At 47.5% G+C, this 19323-nt stretch overlaps 1 protein-coding gene across 25 annotated transcripts in view; it reads left to right on the top strand.

Annotated features, from left to right (window-relative positions):
• Gramd1b (GRAM domain containing 1B) overlaps positions 1 to 19323 on the top strand; it is a 167140-nt gene that overhangs the window by 146073 nt on the left and 1744 nt on the right. For 14 of the 25 annotated variants that reach the window (XM_087560905.1, XM_087560901.1, XM_087560899.1 and 11 more), the window contains 12 exons: positions 3045 to 3160; positions 4870 to 5026; positions 6142 to 6331; positions 6618 to 6761; positions 7741 to 7859; positions 8126 to 8268; positions 9424 to 9527; positions 10071 to 10274; positions 11027 to 11117; positions 14551 to 14658; positions 14931 to 15048; positions 16182 to 16315. In XM_087560905.1, coding sequence (XP_087417031.1) covers positions 3045 to 3160; positions 4870 to 5026; positions 6142 to 6331; positions 6618 to 6761; positions 7741 to 7859; positions 8126 to 8268; positions 9424 to 9527; positions 10071 to 10274; positions 11027 to 11117; positions 14551 to 14658; positions 14931 to 15048; positions 16182 to 16271 — 1584 coding nt within the window. In that variant the 3' untranslated portion in view covers positions 16272 to 16315. Of the gene's footprint in view, positions 1 to 3044; positions 3161 to 4869; positions 5027 to 6141; positions 6332 to 6617; positions 6762 to 7740; positions 7860 to 8125; positions 8269 to 9423; positions 9528 to 10070; positions 10275 to 11026; positions 11118 to 14550; positions 14659 to 14930; positions 15049 to 16181; positions 16378 to 16710; positions 18085 to 19323 lie in introns of those variants that run through there. The other 11 variants (XM_087560902.1, XM_087560900.1, XM_087560898.1 and 8 more) reach the window with 3 other exon arrangements.

The following is a 19323-nucleotide window of genomic DNA, read 5'->3' as shown; positions in this document are numbered from 1 at the left end:
TTGTCTTCTCAATTTTATTTCTTTTACACACACACACACACACACACACATACACACACACACACAGAGAGAGAGAGAGAGAGAGAGAGAGAGAGAGAGAGAGAGAATTTGTTTTGATTTTAGATTTTAGAATTTTAGATTTTGTTTATTTGAGAGAGAACAAAAGAGGGAGTCCACGGATTTAGTTCGGAAGGATAAGGAAAGCGTTAGGGCGAGAAAGAATATGATCAAAATATATTATGTGAGAAGAATTTAAATCAATTTCATTCCAGTAAATAAATAGGTAGATAGAAAGATAGACAGACAGATAGATGATAGACAGACTGGCAGACAGACAAACAGAAACATGATCGGTAGGGGGGATTGGCTCTATTCTTCCGCCTGGGAGGCCATCTACCTATAACATTCTTCTCACTTGGATAATGTCCCAGTTGGGTCGTGTGCTTTTATTGTGCTATTGCCAGCCCTAAAGGAGCCTGTGGCTCTGGAAATCTTCTGCTAGTAGTCTTGACTTGCGTCCTGAGTAGAGTCAGCTCTCTTGTGAGGCTGTCCCAGCACTGTCCAGAGTAAGGCACCTGTGACTTCAGGTATGTTAGTCCCACTGCATAATCCATCTCCAGGGCTTGGGTAGTCAAGTGGAATGAAGCAGGAAGCGATAGAAATGGCTGCTGTGAGGGAAGCAGGTTTCCTATCCATAGGATCTCCAGAAAGGAAGCTTGCCGTGTCAGGTTGTGCCAGGCCACATGGAGAAGCACTGGTCATACTATAGAAATATTTAATTTCTACCTCGCTTTTGACCATTTAGTTCCTAGACAAAAGACACACACAACCTTTATATTTATCATAAGCATTAGTCAGGATAAGAGCTGGGCACATATCTATCTTCTATGCTATTAAGTCTATTTCCCAGCCAATAATCCCATTATATAATTTACCATGTTTCATCTGGGCTGCTCTTAATGCCAATTAGCCAACCCACGTGGCCATTAGGAGATTCTTACCTGATGGTGCCTTCTCTTCTCTTTACCTTCTTTTTTCTACCTCGTGGTTCTCCAACCCCAACCTGGGAACCCTAAACCCTACCTATGTCTCTTCTGCCCAGCTATAGGCTGTCAGCATCTTTATTTACCAATCATGGATAACTTGGAGGGCAAGGTCACATAGCATCACTTGAATCTTTCTGTGGTCCCTGGGAACAACCAGTATTTAGCATAGCAAACAACCAAACCTCAATAGGTCAGGAGGCAAGGGGGAGCAGAACAATGGATAAGAACCTTTCCTGTGGCCATCTTGGGAAGCCAAGTGATATAAGTGTAGGATTAGTCACTGGTAGTGATTTCTGTAGGTGCCCAGCATCCAGTTCTAGGGTACCTGGTCTTGAGAGAGGTAACTGGTCAAGGTGGAGAAGGGGGATATTTGTATACCTGTGAGTTGTTTCTAAGAACTTGCTAATCCTGGGAGAGTCCACCCTGGTCAACAAGACACTGAGTTTCAGAGAATTGTCAATAAAGAAAATTAAAAACCTCTGTTAAGATAGCCACCAACTGACGACTGGTATGTTTGAGTTAGGTTATGAGGAGACACAAATGGAATATTACAGCTCATGTTCATAGAGAGTTCCTATTTTGAAACTGTCAGATGTTGGGGGACTATCCAGGCTAGAGAGAAAAAAACATAAGGGAAAAAAATCCCTACCTATAATATGTCCCTTCAACTAGGTCACCATGTAATTGACATGAGAGTATTAAATACATGTATGTATCCATCTCGGCTCTAGTCTGAGCTAATTGTTTTCTGGAGAAAACTCAGTAATTCAATTCTAGTCTGCAGCTTCTTCTAATTTGAACCTTTAGAGCCCTGATATAGATCTTGGTCATCTTCCAAAATAACTCTTGTTTTGACTAGTGAAAGTCTGCTAACCGTGCTTGTCCCTGACTCAGGGAGAGTGAGGAATGTAAATGGTGGAGCAGGCTAGAGTATCATTTGACAGACAGCAGGTGTGTCCCAGGCAGGAAGAAGGGTATCCACAAAGACTAGGGACAGGAGGGGAGGTCTAGATAAAAGATCTTAGTTATCACTGAAAGCTAGCACTCAACACCTGCTGGTCCAGAGACAAGACCCAACCGCCATTGTCAATGGTTCTAAGTCAGAAACCTGGAAAGCTGACTCAGTGTATTCTTCTAGATGCCTAAACCATTTCTTCAAAGTGTGGGTCTGGAGACCTCTCCCATTATTTGGAAAGTGTGTTATTGCAAAGATTCTCGAATGTTTGTTTTTTCTTAGTTATTGGTCGCACCTGCTTCTCTTGCACTCTTGTTTGCCTTTTCACGTACTTGTTGGTCCCACCTCCTTCCCTTCTTTCCGTCTATAATCACTCATGGTCTCCACCCATGATCTTAGCTTCTTTGACTTTCCTTTGCTTCTCTCTGGAAATTGTACCCTATGAAAACTAGCTTCTCTCAGGACAGTGTTTTTAAAGAAACCAATAAACATACTCCCCCATCAGGAAACACTAGAAACTCTACCTAGCCTTGTACACAAATTGACCACCCCTTAGAATAAAGAAAGCATTCAGGTCATCAGGAGAGGGTCAGCTAGGATAACCTTTAACTTATGTTAAAGGTGTTGCAAGACTGAGTCAGGGCACCTATGGGTGTTCAGAGATAAGGTTGGCCCTAAATTTACACTGGTTTCTTTCACTTAATGGTGGACCTCATCAGTAGGAAAAGCAAGAGATGGGGAATTTCCCAATCTCGAAGAACCAGTTAATCCCACTCTGCAAAGCTGTGTTGACGGTACAGACAAGGAAGGTCCATGTCCTTGGCTTTGTCAGAATTGACATCATCAGGCAGAAGATTAGCATCTGACTGGGACATGTGAGGTGGATGGTACTGTCATAGAGATACCCTCTCTATACAGTTGGGGAGAGAGTCCTTTGGTTTCTTTCCCTGCAAGGTGCCAACCTGGGTATAGAACTTCTGTGCAGGGTGGCAAAGCCGGAGGGAGGGAAGGAGGACCAGAGTCACGGCTCTTATCTCCTGCAGCCCCTGTGCCCCAAGGAGCTCTGGCACTTTGTCCACCAGTGCTACGGGAACGAGCTGGGTCTAACCAGTGATGACGAGGACTACGTGCCTCCAGACGATGACTTCAACACGATGGGGTGAGTGTGGCCTTGGGTGAGCTTCCCAGAGGACATGGGGATCAGAATGACAATGAGGACATCATTTGGAAAATGACATCTAAGTAGCACCCTGCAGGAAGCATTGGAGGGAACCAGTGCTTCTGGCAGAGGGAACAGTAACTGGGCTATGTGGCTACCTGAGTGGTCAGAGATGAAGCCAGCAAGTCAAGGGAGCAGAGACTAGTAGCCTTTTGGGCAATGTGACAATTGGCTTTAGGCAGAAAGAGATGGATAGGTTTATAATAGACAGTTGATAAGTTCTGACTTAACATCTAAACAGGACCAGTCTGTCTTCCGTGTTTGACATACTCTCAGGTGAAGAACAAGGGGGAACCTGTTCAAAGATTGCTAGATGATATAATGTAGAGGAAAGAGGCTTGTGGAGGTGTTTTGGAAGGTTGCAGTAGGTCTGACAGGAAATAAAAATTTCTTGATGTCTTTTGAAGGATCTGTTGATAGCTCAGAAGCAAATCCCAGGTTGATTTAAAGTTTGTTGGTTTAACTCTTTGGGAGAATGGAGTGGTTCTAAACAGATGGGGCATACTGTAGACAAAAGAGCTTGAGATTAGAAGATTGGTTTCAAGCAAATGAGGATGCCTGCAAGCCAAGCAGAGAGATCATGTGAGCTTCTGAGGTTAGATTTTGGCTTCATGAGGATGAACTAGGTTTGGACTAGGGCTTTAGACTCTAAAGTCACTAATGGATAACTATGGGCTTAGCTCAGTCCTCCAAGTGACTGAACATAAAGGATGTTCAAGGTCTAGGCTTGGAAGCATTCAGCAGGAAGAGGAAGCAGAGAAAGTTCTAGAAAGGATACCTAATGAGGCAGATCATCTCCTACACTAGAAGCTAAGAGCAGGAAGTTAAGGGTGGGGGCTCTCACTGTATGAACTTCTGCAGGTAGGTTAGAAAGACAGGGAGAGTCAGTTGACTGACAGTAGTTAGGTGTGTGGAGACTAGATGTTGCTGTGAGAAGCTAGTGAAGTAAAAAGCAAGGAAAGCCCACTGAGGGTACAACACTTAGGCCTTGGCTTGGTTCAGCATTAGCACTGGTGTCATATAAGCTCTATCATACTCTATTTGCTGATGTCTAAATGGGAAATAATGATTTACCTGGAGCTGTAATACATGCAGATGCTACCAAATGTACAAGTCAGAAGTTAATGCCAACAACGACTGTATAGGTGATGATTGCATGCAGCGGAATGCTTGGCGTGTCTCTAGAACAACACCTACCTTCATTCAGGATGTACAACTAAGAGAAGCTCGCTAGTTACAATCTATAATTTGGGCAGTACTGGTGAAGGGGGGTACTGTACACAGAGTCCAGTCTTAGTTGATGTTTGAGACAGGAAATATTTGCTCAGAGCCCAGATGCTAGATTCAGATCATGGAACGGGGTTGGGATCCAACAGGAGAGAATAAGATGAGATATCGTTATGTTTAGGAAGGTGTCTAGAAAAGGTGGTTTTTCAGATAGAAGTTTCAGGATAGGGAGAGATAGAATAAGACAGAAATGAAGCTTTAGGGGAACAATGGGGGGAGGGGGTGGTTGGTTGGTACAAGATCATAAAGAAAAGAAGCAGAAAAGCCCATTGTTTCAGATTGACAGACAGGCCTGCATTCTAAGATTAGCTGGTGGCCTCCACCACAGAGACTAACCTGAGCTCATGGGGTGTCTTCTCCAGCTACTGCGAGGAGATCCCCATAGAAGAGAATGAGGTGAATGACAGCTCATCCAAAAGCAGCATAGAGACCAAGCCGGATGCCAGCCCACAGCTGCCCAAGAAGTCTATCACCAACAGCACACTGACATCTACGGGAAGCAGTGAAGCCCCCGTCTCGGTATGGGTGGTAAACTCTGTGCAAATCCCTGTCCTGATTAGTGGCCAGTGTCTCCCAGCTTAATTAATCCCACAAGAGCTCCACTGGGAGCAGGGAAGTGGGAAGGGATCCTACCATGGTCACCATGATGTTATGGTATATTCTAAAGGTCTAAAGCTAGGTTCTCAGGTCTAGTTAAATGATTTGGTTTGATATATGAGATGAAAAGTATTCTAAATCTTCTAAGAGTGTAGTTCTTGATGGCCTATTCTAAGTCAGCTTCTTTTTTTTTTTTTTTTTTTTTTCCTTTGGATACCTTTCCTGGCTTACTATTTCCTTCCCCCTCCCCTCTGGGGGGCTTTGATTGAAAGTCAAAATCATACATGAATATGGAACTGTAGGTATTAACTGTATGTTAATTGCCTATTCACCTATGTCACGAATTTTGTTGAGTTACTTTGTAATTTATTTTCCCACTATGCTAGAATTTATGGAGGCTATGAAAATGTCTATGAGAATCTTTCTCCCCAGGAACACTGTTGCGAGAAGTCAGAGCTTTCCAGAAGGAAAGAGGGTTAGGGCATGTGTCTGCAAGAAGACCTTGGGTTCCTTGGGAAAGAACTCTCAGAAGAGAGAACCTTTTATTCCACATTTGGCCAGGCGAACCAGCAGTAAAATGAAGACATTGATGGCTAGCCTTCATGGTTTTTTTTTTTTTTTTTTTTTTTTTTTTTTTTTTTTTTTACCACTGAGATTAGCATTAAGATAGAATTGATTCCCTTCTGGTGCCAATGAGAAAACGAAGCCCCAGACATGAAGCCCTCTGAGGTGCTTAGGAAAAGGGTATTGTTTACAGGCAGGCTGGCATTGTAGTAGTGTGGTAGGAGTATAGCTCCAGAAAGGACCTAGAATGGGAGTACCACCCATAGACCAGTGCACTGTTTGAATGGCATGAGTGTTGGTTCTGTGTACCCTCTGTGCACCTCAACACAGTCCCAGCACCCAACATTAGCCCAGCTCCTGAGCAGCGTGGCTGGGAACGGGATGACTTTTAAGGCTGGGTTGCTGGTCTCCCTTTGGAGAGAGTTGATCCACAGAGGGGAGCACTGGTGGGTTATTCTTGATCTCCACTGCAGTTTGATGGCTTGCCGTTGGAGGAAGAGGTGATGGAGGGTGACGGGTCCCTAGAGAAGGAACTTGCCATTGACAACATCATAGGGGAGAAGATCGAGATCATGGCGCCTGTGACCTCCCCTTCACTAGACTTCAATGACAATGAGGATATCCCCACCGAGCTCAGTGATTCTTCAGATACCCACGATGAAGGTGAGCCTCTGAATGTGGGTAAGAGAATCCCCTTCATCTCTCCATTTTGCAACATGAACGGAAATATCTGGAGTCAGAAGCTACGTTCTGCATCTCAGAGTGTCCCCCAGACCAAGAGAAGAGAAGTAATGCAGGCAAAAGCATTCACAGTGAGCCCATGAGCCCAGCCACCCTTCTCTTGGTAGTAGCACCCACATCAGCCTCGGAGATATTGGTGCCCCTGGGATGTCACCACAGCCTCTAGTCCTCCTCTGTCACTGTCTGCTTAATCCTCTCTTCTGTACAGGAGAGGTCCAGGCCTTCTATGAGGACCTAAGTGGAAGACAGTATGTGAACGAAGTCTTCAACTTCAGCGTGGACAAACTCTATGACCTGCTGTTCACCACCTCACCCTTTCTGCGGGACTTCATGGAGCAGCGGCGCTTCTCTGGTCTGATCTGCGGGCTCGACCCTCCCTAACTGTCCATCCTTTCCCCCACTGTCCCTCTTCCTCCTTCCCCTTCTATTTTCCTACCTCTGTCCCTATACCACTCTTTCTCCCAATGTCGCAGGCTCCTCTTTCTGGCCTCATGTGGTGCCAAACATCCTCTAGGTTACTCTGTCCCTCTCTGTCTCTAGTAGTGAAGGTTTTCATATGCCCTCTGTCCAACAGACTCCAAAGATTTCCCAGGGAGCAGGCCCCTTCAGCTCTTTGTCCCCACAGGGCTCTGTGTCTATTATAGGGTAGCTGTTCTGCAGTTTGGGAGGTGCCCTCTGTATGAATGTGTTACATTGGCTCGTTCAGTCCTTAGCTGTGCCGTGTGTGGGTCTCCGGGTTCCTTGCACCAATGTGTTAGGATTCTCAACTCCAGGCTCTATTTATCTGCCTGTATAAAGTAGCCTAGAAGTGCCGAGTGAGGATTCATATCCAGCACCCTGAGGGCTCCTGCATCCATTCTCCCTCTCACTCCAGTTTTTCCCACAGCAAGGATGTAAGATTGCCCGGCAGAGATGGCAATCATTCCCTTGGGGCACAAGCCCTAGGCAACAGGGCACCCTCTGAAAGAGAGGCACCTTGAGGCCATGGGGTGGGTCACACTCCCTGGGGATCCAATGGTCTTACCACAGTAACTTCAATGTTGCCTGCACCCCCGCAGGTGGCCCCGAGACCTCCTGTCCCAGTCTTGGAACAATCAGCATTCTGGAGCTCTGTGTAGAATTTCGGCAATGCCACAATGGGCCTCTTTCTGCCCCAACTCCACCTCCTCTTTGCCACTTCCCCCAGCTTTCAAACTCCTATTGGCTTTCAGGGGAGGGGGGTTGGTTGTCAAGAGTCAGCATGGAGTGAGGAGTTCATCAGAGGGGAGATTCAGACAAGCAGTGTTTGCTGTTCCCCACCTTCTCAGTCTAGACCTCATGTCTACCTTCAGATATCATCTTCCACCCATGGAAAAAGGAGGAGAATGGAAACCAGAGTCGAGTGATTCTCTACACTATCACCCTTACTAATCCTCTGGCTCCCAAAACGGCCACTGTCAGGGAGACACAGGTGAGTGGGGAGAAGAAAGAATCAAATGAGTGTGTGCTTGGAAATCCCGTCACATCATGAAGGATGAAAACGGGACTTGGGAAGACACCTCTGGATCTAGGCTTGGTTAAATCTGAGTGATGGCGGCGTCCAACTAGCTCAGATGCTGCCAACCCCAGTGACGTCACACTTCCCATCCAGGCATCCAGGGACAGGGACATTGAGAAAGGTGGTGGTCCTACCTGGCCTCTCATCAGTTTTGATCAGTGGTGCTTTCCTATCCACAGACCATGTACAAAGCAAGTCAGGAGAGCGAGTGCTATGTGATAGACGCCGAAGTCCTCACCCACGATGTGCCATACCACGACTACTTCTATACCATCAATCGATACACACTCACCAGAGTGGCCCGGAACAAGAGCAGACTCAGGTGTGCTGTGTGAGGGCTTGTGAGGGTGCAGGTGGGAAAGACATTCCAATTACACAGTGCCCGTTTGCTCCTTGGGGAGAAGGGGAGCTGGAGTATTCTCCCTTGTTAATGTCCTACCCGGAGCCTTCCTCAACTCCTTGCCTTCCCATCCTGCCTTTCTTCTTCCCCACCTTGTGTCCCTTTGAACACTCTGCATCTTCTTTGGAAGATCTTTACCAGGCCCTACTGTTGGTTTTCTGTGGTTTATGTAGAACTATGTAGGAACTTGAACTACATCTGTTGGGCTTCTTAGAATAACTCCCAAAGATGGAATTACCCTCATTTATCAGAAGAGTGACTTGATCAGGAGTCATGCCCCAGTACGTACTGAAGCTTAGCCTTTAGCGCCAGGACCCTGTGCCCTGTGTTCCCTGTCTTATGTGTTGGGCTTTCCTATTGTTTCCATTGTTGGTCAGTGAGCTCCTCTAGAGCAGGAATCTTGACCGGATACAACCAACTCTCTGTACTCGGCTTACTCAGGTCACAGTCGAATGAAGACTTAGTTCTGTATGCAACGGTGCCTGCTCAGAGCAAGGGAGGAATATGGACCACGTTAGGAGGAGTACGTAGAAGAGGGATGGAAAGCCAGCACACATACCCCTTTGAAAACCATCATGGTTGATGACAGCTACACCTTTGCAGGAGGTGCTAGTCCATTCTCGATGCGGACAATAGATGCTGGGTGGGAATGTACGAAGGGTCCAAGCATGGCCATGGGGCGTGAGGGCACTACTGACAGCCGCTCATATACCCAAGGAGGAGGCAGAGAGTAGGGCTTCCATGTGGGAGGGTAGGGTGTAAAACTACTATAAGAGCAGTGGACGGTGGTGTGGCCAGTGGTTGGGAGACAGAATAGTCAGAGAAGTGTTGAGATCTTATGTGTAGCATGAAGGCAGGCAAGTGAGAAGACACTTGACACTCCCTACTTGGATGTAAAAGGGTTTGACCTTAGTTTCTAAACTTCTCTTGATTGGCTGGGAGGCTGTAGAGTATATACTGTACCCCCACCCCAATATGTCCCAGGCAGTAGCAGCAACCTATTCTGATCTTCTATGCTTCCAAACCTGTTTTCTCCATATGAATGACTGATCGTGTCTTTAACGGCCTGCTCCTCAGGGTCTCCACAGAGCTCCGCTATCGAAAACAGCCCTGGGGGTTTGTGAAAACTTTCATCGAGAAGAACTTCTGGAGTGGACTGGAGGACTACTTCCGCCATTTAGGTGGGTACCACAGTTATCAGGTCATCTAAATTGAACCTTTCCCTTGCTGGCCTAGACAGCTGTTGGCCACCATGTGGGGAACAGAAAGCCTGGAGAATAAGGGACTTTCTGAGACTGTGTATTAGTTTCATTGGGTTCTCAATTCTGCCCCTGAAATGAGCATCAAGTTTGGTATGCCTGTGGATGTTATCTTTCAAGAGACTGTAGTGATCAGGGGCTGTGATTTCGCCTCTTCTCGAATGGACCTAAGATGTTGTGATACTGCCATTGAGTCATTATAAGAAAGATCTGCAGGCATGTGTTCAGAAGTGTGTGATATGCCATAAATTATATACACGGAGGTGCAGAGGTTCGGAACACGGTCCTAAGCGAGATTTAGCTTCACAAATACTTGACATGGGCCTTTCTGAGGGTCATCTTCCCACTTGGCCGGCCTCCCAGGATATGCTGTAGGAATATGGTACTAGTAGAATGCTGCTTCTAATGGCCAGTATGTTGGGTTAAAGCCATAGGCCTCTGATGTGGCCCTTTTGTGTCTGACAGAGACTGAGCTAACCAAAACCGAGAGTACCTACTTGGCCGAGATACACAGACAGTCGCCCAAGGAGAAGACCAATAAGTCCTCAGCAGTCCGGAGGAGGAAGCGTCCCCATGCCCACCTGCGGGTACCTCATCTGGAAGAGGTGATGAGTCCTGTCACCACCCCCACAGATGAAGATGTGGGCCACAGGATCAAGCACGTGGCAGGTATGTTCCAGGTGGGAACCGTTGTGTAGATTGGGACCATGGGATGAAGCTGTGTGTCTCTGTCATGTATGCTCACTTGATTTACATCCTGAGTAGAGTTTGTCCCTTGTCCCTCACAGACCCACTAAGCTCCTGCCTGTCTTGTATGTCTTCCTCTTCTAACCCACCCTTTGAATTCTCACGTATATTCTCAATTGTGGAAACCTGGGGCTCCCTAAGGAACCTAGAGACTGATGGTGCCAGTGTTGTACAAACTGCACTTTGCACATGCGTGTGAGTTCATCAGAACTGCCTGGGGACTGGAGAAGACCGCCATTGCCCATGCGTTCCCCTCTCTGGCCTCAACTAGAGCACTCATTGTTGGCATTTTAGATGTCACATTTGTCATCAATGTCGCATTTAAGTAGATGGACTGAGAAGTTACACATCTTGCCTTGACGTCATGTAGCTGATTATAAAGCCGGGACTGGGGGCTGCTGCCCCTGGTCTGTCTTCACCAGCCAATCATATCTCCATATCCTAGGTCCAACATTACCTTTTCTCATTTGTTCAGTAATTATCTGACCGAAGCCTTGACCTTGCAGACTTTACATCCTTGAGTTGCAGGGGAGTGGCAGGGCTGGCGATGTGATCACGTGGTTGCTGCTAGCCTGATGCGTGGTTCCCTGGTGTTCTTGCTTGATTGGTGTCCTGTCTGTGGTGTGGGGATTTGTGGGGTTGGAGAGAATGACTGCCTGTTCATTCTCCCACAGGTTCCACGCAGACACGGCATATCCCGGAGGACACTCCTGATGGTTTTCATCTGCAAAGCGTGTCCAAGCTGCTGCTGGTTATCAGCTGTGTGTAAGAGACTCCAGGTTCTTTTCGCTCCCCGGCTCCCACACCTTCCCTCCCCTGCCTGGTGCAGGAGAATCATTTTTAACTCCCAAGCATGAGTTTCCCCTTACGTTTAGCCTTCCCTCCTCTTTGTTCCTTTGTCTTCTAGTCTTCACTATCAGTTGCCCAGTCCTTTGGTGCCCTTTCTGTTTCCCTGTATCATACTCAGCACTTCCCAAATGTTAGCCTTCTAGGAAGAAAATGGTGTATAAGGCATCTGTCTGTGCCTTTTAGGAGCTCAGTGTCAAGTGGGTTAGAGAGGCAGGGTACTCAGAATCCCTCCTCAAGATAAATGCTGACTGACAGAGATGCTTCAGCACGTTTTAAGAGTCCATTAATTTATAAGAGGTCCTCTTGAGTGTCTGCTCTGTACCCAGCATGAGAGCCATGCACAGAGTCCTCCCTGGCAGGGTAGCCAGACAAAATCAATGCTTCCAGTCCAGGGAGAACAGATGCTTATTTCGATCTAGATGACTTATAATTAGCAGGACATTATAAAACCATAGGTTCAATAGCTCGAACACTAAGTTGAGCTAGGATGATGAGAAGCCAAAAGAAAAGAAGGCATAAGATAGGAGAACACAGCTGTCTGATGTGCGAGCCCTTGCCATCAGTACTCAGGATATGCTAGACCGTTTGCACAAGAGGCATTGAGAGATGCTAAGCACAGCCTTTCTGCCTGGCTCAGCGTATGGCTAGGGATGATGTGTGAGAATGTAGATGACACAGGCGGACGAGCAGCACAGCCAATTCTCACGTGTGTGCTCTCCCTTCTGGACACCAGGCACCAGACCACCTCTAGGTCAGTTTTGCTCCTTTGACCCTTTTGCACCTCTCCCCAAAACATCCTTGGAGAGGCGGTGTGAGGCCACATCCTTCCTCTGGGGATACTCTAGGCGAAGCTCACAAGTGTCACAGTTAGACCAGCATTGTGGCGGTGAGGTGAATGGGTAGACAGACGCTGGAAGCAGTGTGGGTGATTAGAGTGATCTGCATCAGAGGGCCCACCAGACTGAGAGGACGGAATGGGGAGGAGAGGTCACAGATGGAAAGCCTCAGTTACCCTTTAGTTCAGTCTCACAGGAAGTCCAGCTGCCCACAGGGACTACCGGTGCTTGTGTCAACAGAAATTTGGACTGTAGTTGCCAATTGTCAGAGAAGACATGCCAAAATCGAAGTGTCTGAGCTGCAACAGGTTATCTAGCTGAGGAGGACAGGCCTTTGCTGATAGGGGCCTGTCCCTTAGAAAACGGAGTAAAGCCATTGGTATAAATGAGACCATCCCTGCAGAGTGTGGCAGAAGTGCGGCCAGAGGCTGCCCTGTTGGCTCCTTATTGGGGAAAAGCCCATGGGAAACACGAGAAGGGTTCCTGCTACTTGTCAAGGCATAGCATAGCGGCACGTGTTGAGGAAGTGGGCACTCAGGTGACTGAGCATGTGCTGACACAGTTAGATGATGGCATTGAATGTTTGCATGAGAACATACGACAGCACCAGGAACCATGATATTACAACAGCGAGGACAAAGACAACTATAAAACCCATTCTCAGATCACCCATGCAATGTGATTTGTATCTGATAAAACCATACCAGGTATCGGATACTGGTGAATAAGAGACTATAACCTTGGTTCGTTTTATATTTACATATTCTCTGCATCTCTCAGTTTTACTTAGAGAAGGCCCACTCCAACGGGCAAATCCCAGAGGTATCAGCTATCTCTGTGGCTTTGTAAATTTAGGATAATCAGGCTTCCTGACCCAACACCCCACAGCCCTAGCTGGGGTTCTGATAGCCTGCATTTAGAACTCACCGATCGGATCCAGCACAGCTTACCCTGGCACCACCCTCTATGCGGTGACTCAACCTCCCACCTCCTTGTCTTTGTTTGGCACACTGGGGAGTCTTCCCTCAGACAGCACAATGACCTTTACTTAAAACATTCAGGATTATAAACACAAACCCAGATGTAAGGTGGTTTGCTATGCAACATGTGTTGAGGGGGTGGGCATTCAGCTGATTCAGCGTGTGCTGATACAGTTAGACGGTAGCATTGAATGTTTGCATGGACAATGTAGGATAGCCCTAGGGACTTCCAGCTGACAGATAAAGGGACACTTCCATCCATAGTGCCCGAGAAATAAATAAGACCTTGGGCATGACTATTAAACAGTGACTTTGAACAGTCTAAGACACAGTCTGCGTCATGTATGATTGCTTTCCTTCGTTGACCCTCCTTTCCACCATGAAGTGACTTCTCAGTTTGGCCGTCTTCTCCCTTTCTGTGTGTACCTGTCCTTCCCAAATCCTTTCACATTAAGAACCAGCTCTTGATGTAGGCCTACTGCTACAGGTTCTGTTCCTTTCCATTTATAGAACAACCCTAGTGGGTTGAGTACGATGTCCCTTGTGAGAAAACAATTTCAGGGTAGATGGGAAACTTCACAAAGTTAAAAAAAAAATACTTTAAGTGATGCACTAAGACTTTTAACCCCAGCTCTTCCTGTCTCTGGGTCTTCTCCGAATCTCCACCTTTCCCTCTATCCCATGAGCTTCTCTCACAGAGTGGCCTAGGGAGCCACAGAGGTGGAGAGAATTTTCCCTAGCTTCTCGACTGACTCTCCACTTCCCCTGGTATCCTGCAACCTCTCACCCTTGGCATCCTTGCTCCTCTCTGCTTCTGATCTCCTGACACTGATAAGTCTAGGGAGAAGACACTGTAGCTTCAGGGAAATTCCAGTACCTGTATTCCAGGACCTTATCAGGTCCTCCTCCTGTCCTGCCCTTCAGGTGTCGCATGACCTTGGGTTGATAAGGAAATCTTCTCTTGATTTAGTGCCTATGGAAAGCTAAGGGTCCACAGCCACTTCCCCTCCATCCTTCCTTGCCTGGCCTCCTTGCCCATTGTGTCTTTGCTGTGTGTGTGTATGTCTCATAGATGCTCACTTGCTCTCTGTCTCCATTGAAGTGCATCCCCCTCCTTCCTTACACTCCCGTTTCTAACCGCTGCCTCCTCCCTGTTTTTCTTCCTTGCTCCCATTAGGATCTGTTTCAGGTATCAGCTCTACGATTCCCCCCTTTACCTCAGTGCTCCCCCTCCCCCTTTGCCATCTTTCTTAGGCACCCAGAGTCAGGTGCCCATGGCTTCCCTTCTAGAGCCTTCAATACGTTTGCTTATAGCCCTCTCCGTGGCTCTCCTATTCTGTTACTGTCCCCCTAGACGAGGTTGCTTTTCTTTCTCCAGCCATTGCTACACACCCCTTCAACTTCCTCACCTGTAATGTCCCTGTGATGCTTGGGTTGGCCCAGTGGGCAGTCATATGGCCTCATGGGTAGGTGGGGGAGATCCCGGGCCCAGACTCCATCTCACTGCCCTTGCTTTCCCTGTCTCTCTCCCAGTCTGGTGCTGCTGGTCATCCTTAACATGATGCTCTTTTACAAGCTGTGGATGCTGGAATACACCACACAGACGCTCACTGCCTGGCAGGGTCTCAGACTCCAGGAAAGGTAACGTGGGCCTGACCCCTTTGTTTCCACCTTAACCTCACACAGTTGTCTGGGACCATTCCATGGCCTGTGCTCAAAGATACCCCTTTGAGATGAGCCCGTAGTTCATCTCAACAAATGGGTCCTTAGAGTTTCTGGGCAGTTGGGAGCCTGGGGCATTGAGCAGAAGTGAAAGCACTCTGGCGTGACTCTCTGTCCTTTGGGGGTCTCAGAGAAGAGAGCAGCCCACTGAACATAACTCCAGCTGCTGGGTACCTTCTTCTACCCCTCAGGTTACCCCAGTCTCAGACAGAATGGGCCCAGCTATTAGAATCCCAACAAAAGTACCACGACACCGAGCTCCAGAGGTGGAGGGAAATCATCAAATCCTCAGTGATGCTCCTTGACCAGGTGAGATGCCCACAGTCCCTCGTCTTTGGGAGGCTGAGCTCCTTCCCGTCAGTACTGAGAAAGCCACCACCTCCTCACAGCCTCCTCCTTCTTTATGATCATCCTGGCTTTTACAGCTGCTCCTCAGTGAAGTATTAGAAACAGGAATTCCCCCAAACAGTAACAAACTAAGAGACGCACTAATAGCCAGAGGAGTGTAGGACATATTCTTAGAAAAAAATCCTATATAGTGATTTGTCTCCCCAGAGGATATGTATGTCAGCATTTCTCTGAGGTGCAAGTGAGGCCGTTCACACGCACACACTCACCATACCCAGAAATGGGATTCTTCCTACCCAGTGAGTAGATTTAGCAGAGCCAGAGAAGTCGAAGCAGTAGATGAGGCAGAGGGACCAAGAGTTCTTGGTGCAGAAGGGTGGAGCTGTTACCCTGATATAACAGAGTAGCTTACCGGCGATGATGTCATTACAACACCGTAGCTTACTAAAGCTTCTATGTACTGAACCATTTGAAGATCCTCCAATTGACGCTAACCCTTTTGGACCTCATCCCATGACCCCCAAAGCATTAATTTCCTCTTATGGGGCTGATGAAGAACCTGCTTTCTCTCTGCTTTAACACCACCCTATATGTCTGGGAAGGACAGAATGGTTTTAGTCCCAAGAAATAGGAAGTTAAAATGCTCATGATGACTCAGCAAAGAGCCCCGAGGATCTGAGAGGCTGGGAGGAAAGGGCGATTGTGACCGTAGAAAGTTGGTGTTGTTTCTGGACTTCCCAACTGGGTGAAGCTGGAGTGAGGAAAAGTGTTCCAGGTCAGGGGAAAGATAGAAAGTATATTCAGGATGGAGGCCAAGTAAGTCAGAGTTCAAGGTGGCTCCTGAGAGCAACTGGATGCTTGTAAATTTGCTGATTTGAAGGTCACAAATAACCAAGCCCATGGGGTTCCCAGTACTGGACTGCCTGACCCCTTTCTATCTTAGGCTGGGCCCCCCCCCCCCCCCCCCCCGAGAACCTCCCGTGCTTTGTAGACTTATCATCTGTTGGTTCCGTGTGACACAGGGATGGGCCACAGATGGGCGTGGCATGGTAGCTACAGCTCTGTGGACACTCACCGAGAGCACTCTCTTACAGATGAAGGACTCTCTTATCAACCTTCAGAACGGTATCCGGTCCCGAGACTACACAGCTGAGAGCGACGAGAAGAGGAACCGCTATCACTGACAAGGCAGGACCAGGGGTGGCTACAAGAGGCCTGTGCAATACATGTACATAGACCCTATAAATATATATAAATATATATATATACAGAATATAAATATATATTATATACAGATTTTAAAAACAAGAGATAATGCCTATGTACCAGGGAGAAGGAGCGGGAACTCCCGCCCCCTGTGCCGGCCAGAGCAGCGTTTCCCCCTCCACTGTGGAGGGACCGAGGAGGGCAGGGACCACCTCTCAGCACCAATCTCCCCTGATCCTCCTCCTCCCATTTTTTGTTCCTCATTCCTTCCCTTGCTGGCCATTCTTGGCCCTTCGAAGGGAAATGTGGCTGAGCCAAAGTTTATGCCTGTGAAGACCTTCGAGGTCTTCAAAGTCGTTACAAGAGGGCATTGCTTAAGGTGCTTCATTTCCTAACCCCCTTTTAATTTGTCTCTAGGATAAAAGAGAACCTGTTGTCCACCCCCCATCCTCGTTACTCCCCCCTCCCCCCAACCCAGCGCTTCCCCAGGCCTTCCCTTGGGAAAGGAAGAATGGAGCAGGCAGGAGCCCCATTCAAAGTCCCCCAGGAGGCCATCGGTTAGGACCACACTGAAAGCCAGGTGGTGAGGACTGTGACAGAGGCTGCATTTGTGGGCCTGGGCTGTGGGGCTGCAGGCTCCTGAGCTCTGGCATCTGAAGGGAATTCTTCCTCAACCACCCCCACCTCCACACCTTCTTCTGACCTGAGTAGGTTGTGGACCCCACAAGGGCTGGGAATTTCCTAAGTCTCCCACTCCCTTTCTCTCTGGTCTTCTCCCAGGCTGGATCTGGGGGAAGGGTCACTTTTTAGTGCCTAAAATCCTATTGTTTCCGTGTGCCCTAAGAGCACATTGTTTCTTAGCCAGGGTGGAGCCTTTTTGACCTTGTTTCAAAAACAAAACAACAACCTCTCTTATTGAAAGCAAGTCAGGTCTGTGGCTCTAATTTTTTCTCTTTGATCTGTGAGTTTGATGTCCAGGATAAGTCAGGGTATCCTAGTCCCTCGGGGCTTTGGGAGACAGAGAACAATCTAGAAACATGGATTGCAGGGCTTACCCAGAATCCTGTGTGAGTAGTGAGCATAGTAGCCAAGCCACTTTCGAGGGCTAACAGTATCATGAACTCTTCTTGGTAAGGAGCCAGCGTTAGCAATAGAGGCAACTCTGTGCCACTGTGCGTGGGAAAACATATGCGCCACTAGAGGGAGGGTTTGGCATGGATGCCACCTCAGTTCTAAGTTTCTCAGGTTTGGTAGTGAGTTTCTGAAGATATGTGTATAAATCTCTTTTAGTCTTTGACCTTTGTGAGATAGAAAGCCACCAAGGAATAAAAGGCAGATGTACATTGGAAACTTGAACCATCCAGGGCCTTCTTAATGTTAGCCCATCAGGACTCAGGTTTTATATGATCTCATGAGGTCCTTCTGGGCAGACCCATCATCCTCCCTTACAAGTCTCTACTACTCTTCCATATGATGGCTCAAGGAATCCTGCCAGACCCTGGGAGAGCTCTTGGAGATCCATGGTAGTAAACATTGCTGCCAGGTTGGCACGAAAACTCCTTTAAGCTTGCTGCTTCTCCCGGGCTTCTGAAGGCCAGGGAAGAAGGAGACCTGGATTTCCCAGAGCATCAGTACAAAAGAAGAGAAGCAAGGTGGCAGTGATTAGCTATACCAGAGAAGAAGTTACTTTCTCCTCTTAGAGTTGTCCGAACATTCCATTTTTGGCAGTGAAAGAAAGGCATCGATTTCGCAGTGCCCTGGAGAGGTGTTGGTACTTCTTGAAGAGCAAAATCAAAGAAAAATAAATAAATAAATAAAAAAAGGCTGTACCTCCAGATCATCTTCTGATGGAGGGAGGAGAAGGCACCTGTGGTTAGTTAGCGTTGCTAGCATTCTGAGAAAGCAGGGGTGAGGAATGGATTCGTTTGTTCCTCTGGAGTGGACAAGACCCAAAAGACCACTTGGTCGTCACTTGGTTGCTTTGAGAGATGCTGATGACTGTCAAGACCCACGAGCCCCAAGTCAAAGAAGGGAGGATGGTCCAGGGTGCTAGGCAGTTTCTTCTTGGAATAGGCAGAAGCCAGAAGCATTTCCAGAAAGTTTTTGAAAGCAAAATTGGAAATTCTCAGATTTATTGCACATGTAGTTCTTTACTTAAGTTTAATTGCTAAAGTAGCCATGAGTCTTTTAAAACAATTTCAAAGGTCTTCTTTGGGGGTGGGGTGGGGGTGGCGAGGGGGACAAAGTAAAGTAACAGAAGTGGCCCTAACCACTGAGAACTACCGTTCTTTGGCCTGCAGTATCACTTAGGGGAGGAGAGCACCTAATTTGTCAGGGAAAACCTCCTGTTTTCTGGTGAACCCAGATGATATGTGTTCATAAAGAATAGCCCCCAAGAATGACGACGGCTTTCTCCTGAGTTCCTTCTGTCTTAGCATTAGCTTGGGTTTTTAAACCTGGAAGAAACCAACGTATCAGTTTATTCTCAAACAAAATCTTTCCTCCCCTTCGTTCATACTTTGTGAAGGAAGTGGGAATTCACCCCTGCAGCCAAAGTAAGTGGCCTAGAGAATGGCCTGGCACAAAGCTAGCTGTCTGCAGGAGGGCATGGAAGCTACCTGGCCTTTGATTACTTCTCCCAGCTGGCAGGTTTTTGTTCATTTATTGTAGATGTACTTATAGTTTGACCTTTCTGTAAGGATTTGTGTGGCAAGATATTTGAGTGCTTTTTACTGGACTGGTGAGAGGTTTGGGTTTGAGTCTCTGGCCATATTATTGAAAAGTTGTGTGGCTTTGGATAAGTTCCCGACATTGAGTTTCAGGATCCCAGGTGTAACAGGAGAGGGCTGAAATAAAAGACCTTTAATGTGGGATCCAGGCTTGACCTTGATTTGGAGGTTAGGCCAGGATTAGCAAGATGGGGAATTTCCAGTCCTGGAAGATGTCCTGCCCAGGCGGATGAACTTTGTTCTTGGTAGGAGGTCTAGGGACCCCAGTGGCAGGGCTAATCTTGCTCAGCATTAGCACGAG

Source organism: Rattus norvegicus, chromosome 8 (assembly GCF_021556685.1).
Source record: "Rattus norvegicus strain SHRSP/BbbUtx chromosome 8, alternate assembly SHRSP_T2T, whole genome shotgun sequence".
Lineage (NCBI taxonomy): Eukaryota > Metazoa > Chordata > Mammalia > Rodentia > Muridae > Rattus > Rattus norvegicus.
This window is presented reverse-complemented; position numbering and strand designations above follow the sequence as displayed.